The sequence below is a fragment of the Oryza glaberrima genome, chromosome 10 (assembly GCF_000147395.1).
Source record: "Oryza glaberrima chromosome 10, OglaRS2, whole genome shotgun sequence".
NCBI classification, from domain to species: Eukaryota; Viridiplantae; Streptophyta; class Magnoliopsida; order Poales; family Poaceae; genus Oryza; species Oryza glaberrima.
This window is the reverse complement of record NC_068335.1, coordinates 19629200-19636113: the sequence shown is the minus strand read 5'-3', so window position 1 is coordinate 19636113 and position 6914 is coordinate 19629200. Positions and strand designations below refer to the sequence as shown.

General features: G+C 50.4%; 1 protein-coding gene across 6 annotated transcripts; it reads right to left on the bottom strand.

Annotated features, from left to right (window-relative positions):
* Positions 1 to 2222: 2222 nt before the first annotated feature.
* LOC127786330 (ARM REPEAT PROTEIN INTERACTING WITH ABF2) lies at positions 2223 to 6582 on the bottom strand. 6 transcript variants are annotated; one of them, XM_052313696.1, is made up of 3 exons: positions 6471 to 6582; positions 6246 to 6365; positions 2223 to 4206 (listed from the first exon to the last, which is right to left on the bottom strand). In XM_052313696.1, the coding sequence occupies exon 3, from the start codon at positions 4169 to 4171 to the stop codon at positions 2477 to 2479; it is 1695 nt and encodes a 564-aa protein (XP_052169656.1). In that variant the 5' UTR covers positions 4172 to 4206; positions 6246 to 6365; positions 6471 to 6582; the 3' UTR covers positions 2223 to 2476. The 6 variants fall into 6 exon arrangements, with proteins under 6 accessions (XP_052169656.1, XP_052169655.1, XP_052169653.1 ...); XM_052313695.1 differs by having other exon boundaries at positions 6246 to 6368; positions 6471 to 6580; XM_052313693.1 differs by having other exon boundaries at positions 6246 to 6544.
* Positions 6583 to 6914: the final 332 nt, after the last annotated feature.

The window sequence follows — 6914 nt, the reverse complement described above, 5'->3', positions numbered from 1 at the left end:
GCCGATTATAGGTTATTGTGCGTTTATTATATAAAAAACAGATATATATATATATATATATATATATAGATTGTTTGTAATATGTTGTTCTAAGATAACCTTTTAAACTTGTATTAATTCATGCTTTTATACTCTAAAATATTGTAACAAATTCAGAAAATGTATCATCCATTCATCTATTCAGCCCTTTCAAACGGGCAAGCAACCTGGGTGGTAGAATGAAAAAGGAAAAGGGCATCGATTTACCGGTGGGTTAGGATGGAAAACGGTGAAGCTTCGGTCGCCGGCGGCGGCCGGACGTCTCCGCCGTCGCGGGAGGACAGACACCGGCACGGCGACCTGTGTACGTCGTATTGCAGGGCTTTTCTGGAATGGGCCGGATAAAGCTACGGTCTTCTAGCCCACGAGATCTCCCCGCGGTTTGCTGGCCTTTGGGCCCTGAAATTTCGTAGTGGGTTAGTTCAGATGCTAAAAAGGCTTCGATGGAACGGCACGTGTCGTAGTTCTTGTGAAACAATTTTGCTATATATTTGTCGCCAAATTTTCTTCCAAAAATTTGACGGATGTAATTACAGTACAATCGTAGTGTAATTACATTGTAACTTGCATGTAATTACACTGTAACTATAATGTAACTTGTATGTGACTATCAAAAATCTCTCCATAACATGTTATTTCGGTAAAATGGAGATCATGGGAACAAATCCTTTCACATATGTGTGTGTTGTGATTTTTTTTCTTCCTCACTAGAACAAATATTGTAATAGATCTAACGATTCAAAATTACGTGAAACTTATATACAAGTTACACTGTAGTTACATGCAAGTTACAGTGTAATTACACTATGATTGTACTATAATTATATCTGTCAAATTTTTAGAAAAAAATTTGTCGACAAATATATAGGTGGTCCCTGAAACATTCGTAATAATAATAAAAATATGGCATATCCTATATAGTTTGTTTATTTTGAAATGAAGGAAGTACATAATATCACCTCTCTCTTAAAATGTAAGGAGTTTTAGGTAAGGATACAAATATTAATTAAGAAAATACGTGAAATTAAATAGAATAAGTTTATGATGGTTGAGGAGAGAAGAGTGATGGAGAATTTTAATTGTGAAAACTGTGACTGGTTAAGAATGGAACGGTGAAGAGGTTTTATTTGGGACAAACTTAAAATATTAAAAATTGTTATATTTTAAGAACAGAGGGAATATGTCATATTATCCTCTTCTATACGTTTACTACACTCGATCACATTGCAAATCTTTCTTTTACATCTTGCAGTGTACCAAACCGCCCTATAAAAAAAATCCAATCCTAGCTAACCTGGATACATGTATGTTCAGGTTTATAGTTAGAATTGACCTTTTTTAGGACAAAATAGTGCCTTTTCAAAAATTCTTTCAATAAATCATCTAAAAAAATATTACCTAAATGTTACTTCCTTGTCCCATGATAAATTTATTTTTAAGCTCATTTCATTTGTTCCAAAATAAGATTATTTTTAGAGTAATTATTGTATCGGAGTTTGTGAAAGTAGAAAATCATTGTATTGAGAGTATACAAAGTGATGAATAATTGCATTGAGATTTTGATAGAGTATGAATATTCTAAGTCTTTTTGGTTTTATATTGATATACGTGGGATTGTGAAAAACAAATTTATGATAGTACTAATATATCACATCTGTGGTTATTATATGAGGTATATTTACCTTTGGCTTTTACTGCCGTGGCAGATGAGACAAGCATTCGGAATCGACGCACGCAGCGGTGCTCAATCACCAGCCATCACTCGCTCATCTGTCTTCTCGCTGGGCCAAGCAAACCCCTTTTCCCGGATCAACAACGCATGTGTTGATCACTTGATCGCCCGTCACCTGTAGCAAAAGGCGAAGGGGACCGATCACCAGCCGCGTAACACTCGCGGATTACGCCCGTTTACCTGCACAATCATCACCCATTCACCAGTACTCCAGTACACTGATCATTGGCGCGTGCGTGCGGTGCGGTCACCTGCTTGAGACTTGTCCAAATCATGCCCCAATTACTCTGAAATAATCACCCAGCAATCTGCTTATAACAAGATACCTGCAGCCATTGACAGTGATTAGTAGCAGTACTTCAACCATGCAATCTGCTTACAAGAGCTTGGGTGTTTCTGTGCTATGAACATTGACAATGTGGTCATGTAACTGCAAAGACAGTGCAAATGATTATGTCTGAACATTGCAAATGATTATTAGCACTGACACGGAAACTGCAATGATTCAGAGTTCCATACACAGCGGAATTAGACGGCGACGATATTACAACGGGTTTATGTCCAGATCAGATAAACGCCGATGCTCTCTGCACCCCACTTACACTTCATAGAGGCTATGAAAAACAGCACGGGATTTTTATACAGTTTACGGCAAAAAGGAAGGCTACTAGCTTACTGCTACTGGTGGGTCGTTCGCTTCGGTTTTTACTTCCTACTGAAGAGGTTGCGCAGCTTGCCTCGCTCAAGCTTCTCGAGCAGCTTCTTGGCCCCGGCGACGTCCATCTCGGAGAGCTTCTTGAGGTAGCCAATGGCGCCGTGCGAGATCATCAGCTTCTTGCAGCGCTTGCTCGCCGACAGCGTGAGGAGGCAGGAGATGGCGTACTTCTTGGCCGTGTTCTGGGGGCTCGGCTCCAGCAGCTGCACCAGGTTGGGGACGCTCTTCTCGTCCTTCTTGATGTCCCTGGCGTTCGCCGGGCAGCTCATCAGGCTCGCCACCGCCTGCGCCGCCACCTCGCGCGCGCCGTTCGACTTCGCCTCCAGCAGCCGCACCAGCAGCGGCATGCACCCGTGCTCGCCGACCAGGCGCTTCATCTCCGACGAGCTCGACACCCTGCAGATCGCCGCCGCGGCCGCCTGCTGCGCGCCCACGGAGCCCTCGCGGAGCACGTGGACGAGGCGGGGGAGCACGCCCAGCGACACCAGGCTGTCCGGCGAGATGGCGCTGCTCACCAGGTTGCGGAGCGCGCCCACGGCGGACTCCTGCGGCAGCGGGCCGTCGAGGTAGGCGAGCAGGCTGCGGAGGCCGCCCTCGGACACGACGGCGCGGCGGAGGCCGTCGTTGCTCGACGTGAGGCTCTGGAGGCACTCCGCGGCGTACTCCTTGCAGCCGAGCACGACGCCGCAGTCGAGCAGGTTGACCATGACGCGCACGATCCCTTCCTCCGCCAGCGCTTGCCGCACCTCGGGCACCGCCGAGAGGTTCTTGAGCGCGCCGGCCGCCGCGGACTGCGAGATGGAGTCCCCGGTCTGGCAGATGTCGATCAGCGGGCGGACGCCGCTGTGGCCGACGATGGCGCGGGCAATGTCGGGCGACATGGACAGCCGCTGCAGCGTGATCACGGCCTTCTCCCGGCCGACCAGGCTGCCGGACTCCACCAGCCGGATGAGCGGCGGCAGCGCGCCCTCCGACACCAGCAAGCACTCGCAGCTGCCGGACTCGGCCAGCAAGCAGAGGACGGTGGCCGCCTTCTCCCTGATCTTGGGCGCCGTCGCCGTCAGCAGCTGCACCAGCGCCGCCACGTTGCCGCGGCCGAGCGCCGACAGCACGCTCTTCTCGTCCTCGCGTAGCGCGTCGAGGAGCCCATCCACCGCCCGGTGCTTCGCCTCCGCGTGCCCGATCTGAAGCCTCGCAAGCAGCTCCCGCACATCCGTCTGCGCGGCCCCGGCCGCCGCCGCCTCAGCCGCCGGCGCCACCGGTGGCACGGTCGCGTCGGACAGCACACCGGTCTTGATTAGCAGCGCGCAATCCCGGAGGTTCAGGTCGAGCTTCCCGGCGAGCGCGTCGAGGTCACTCTGCATCTGCAGCTTCCCGGCCCTCGGCGGCTCGCGGCAGCGCGCCCCGAGCTCGGCGGCCTCGGCGAGCGTGGCGGCCACCGACTGCAGAAGCTCGCGGCAGAGCGAGTTCTTGGAGAAGCACGGGTGGCTGGACAGGTCGGACAGGCACGGCGGCACCCTCTCCAGCCTCGCCGCGATGGCCTTCCACCGGCCGCCGAAGCCGGTCGCCGCGCGCGCCGCGTCCAGCGCCGCCGGCACCAGCGACCGCGCCCGCTCCAGCAGCTCCTCCGCCGTCCCGGCCGGCGCCGGCGGGTCGCCGGCCGCCGGACAGCAATGCAAGCTCATTCCTCGGTCAAAGCTACAACACCGCACCTCGTGATCTGCAGTGTTCGGAGTATGGAGTAGATTAGTGCTCACTCTCAGTTCAGCCAAGAACGAAGCAGACAAATCTGGGAAAAAAGAGCAATCAGCCGAGAAGAAGCTAGAAGCAGACATGGGCAAGGAATCCTACTTAAAAAACGAATCAAAAATCTGATCTTGGAAAGCTACCGCTAACCATTCGCCCCACTGAGATGAGCTGCTACAGTGCCCCAGCCCGATGTTCTTCTCTGGATCGAAATGTGAATTCCGGAGAAGTAAATGCTCGTGACAAAGAATAAAAACGACGTGCTGGGTACAAAAAGTCCTATTCAAAATTCCCGGAATTTTCTGACAAATTATCAATGCTTGGTTTAACAAATTCAAGTTTTGACTGGACAGAATGGTGGCAAGGTTGGTGGAGAGTGAATGAGAACAACCGAAAGGAAAAGTGGATGAAATCAACAAGTGGATTGAATACTAAAACTAATGTATACTGTTGTGAGCTACAGCATTCGATTCTGCATGTTACATCTCAACTAAACAGACTGGCCCATGCGACGCAGTTCTCACAATTAAAGAAAAACTGAAATTAAAACTCTTATACTATTAAAAAATTTATAAAATTAAAAAATTAGAAACACGAGAATGATAAGATTTGATCTTTTAAATCTTAAGACAACGAGATAACTATTAAATAAATTTTAAGTAAAATCATATTAAAAAATATATAATTTTATATGGGTGCTAGCCGCACAATTACAATTGCGCGGGCCACCTAGCTAGTTCTCCTAGTATTTGCTTTGATCTGAAAGAAAAGATTGTGATTAAAGCGAAAGATGAGTGCTTAAGACAAGCTTTGCGAAAGGGGAAGATTTAATCGCCCACAATTTTCACACGACTTTCTTGTATTCTAACCCAAAGATCTCGCCCTTTCTTAACACAGAAGAATCATGGCGAAATAATTGCGTGGGGGAACGTATCGTAAACGAACCGAGTTCTTGTCAAAAGCTGCAGCCATATATAACTCCACCAGGATGCTTTTACACATTTTTATCATGAACCCTAACCTACCACGCATGCACATCGAAGGAAAATAAAAAGAACCAAAAAGACTCCACCTTGACTGACTCGAGATTATTGGTAGTATAATTAACAACTTAACCATGGTTTAGCTACGAAAGTAAATGAAAAAAAGGTTAAGAATGAAAAAAAGGACGGGCAGGGCCCACACGTCAGGGGTGGCCACCGCGCATGCGACCTGGCGATTACACGGCGCCTTTTCGCGTCAATCAACCACTTTTTTCCGCACGGATTAAAAGCTCGTGGGGGCTCGTGGCAACTTGGCATGGCGCGCGCACCGGGTTTGTGGGGCCCACCATGTCAGCCTCACACGGCCGGACCGCATCATGAGCCGAATCAAGCAAACCGACCGAGCCCGAAGCGCCACACACCATCGGGCTCACGGATCGGAACGGACTAGTACTCGATTACGCACAGGTGGCGAGGGTGCGGGGCCCCGCCGTTTTTGGCATCCAAAGTCGGGGATCTGTCGTGCGGGGCCCAGGTGTCATTGGGTGGTGGTCGCTAGACAACTGGACCGCACGCAGTAACGGCGCTGTTTGGGGGGAGCGGGTGGGTGGGTTGGGGTGAGGTGAGGTGAAGTGACTTTTCTACCCCTCCAAAGCTACGGAATTAACCGCCGCCGTGCCGTGTCGTTGCCGGCGGCGTTGGCATCGCCGGCGAACACTCTAGAGAAGGAAACCTATCTCTTATATGTGGTTTTCAAAACTAGAGCTCACTCAAATCGATCTCTCGATCAGTCTGAGAGTTGATTTTTTTAAAAAAAAATAAGAAAGTTAAAGAGGATCTAATGTAAAGTGAACACGGCGGAGAAAGGGAGGCGGCGGCCGGAGAGGTGGAGGCGAGAGAAAGCGGATGCTTAGCTTGGAAGCGTACCAACCGAGCACGAGCGAGAAAGAAAGCGAGGCGTAAAGACAGTAGTAACAAAAAAAGGAATTACGCGAGGGGGGAAGAAAAGGCAAGGTCTGGCTATAGTTACCTCCGATCCGCTCCTCCCCTTCTCCTCCGCCTCCGGCGGCCGCCGCTCTCCCCCTCCTCGAAGCGACGCCGATCGCCAGCGCGCCGAGAAGAATAGCCGCTCCTCCTCCTGCTGCTGCTGCTGCTGCGATCAACGAGACGCTAATCACCATCAAGCGCCGGCCATCATCATAGCGAGAAGCTTCAGCTATGGAGAGAGGATTGGTGAATCATTACACCAACTCACCCCACGCGGCCGTCCTCCTCCTCCTCCTTCACAGCCTCGCTCTTCCTCTCTTGTAGTTGTAGCCGCTGCCCGACAGGTCCCTCTGCCCTCGCGTTGGGGATGAGTTTCGGAATTTATTCCCGAGGAGACGAGGACTCACTCAATAGCTGGATTGGCCCCGATGGGCGTTGTGCTCCGCCGTTTCAAACGAGGTTTTGAATTCTGGGGGAAGATCTGGACCGTCGGATCGGGGGAGCGGGTGGTGGGGATCGCTGCTTTGGCTGCTGGTGGGATCCGACCGTTTGAGGGTGGCAGCCATTTTGAATTGGGCCGGGCTTGCGTGGCTGCGTCTGCGTGCCAGCAGGGGACTTTTTTACGGCTTTTTGGCTGACATCCGCTGCAGTCAGAGAGAGACGGATAGTGGAGAGGACTAGAGGGGTTTTTTTGAATTCAGGCTTTTGCTGC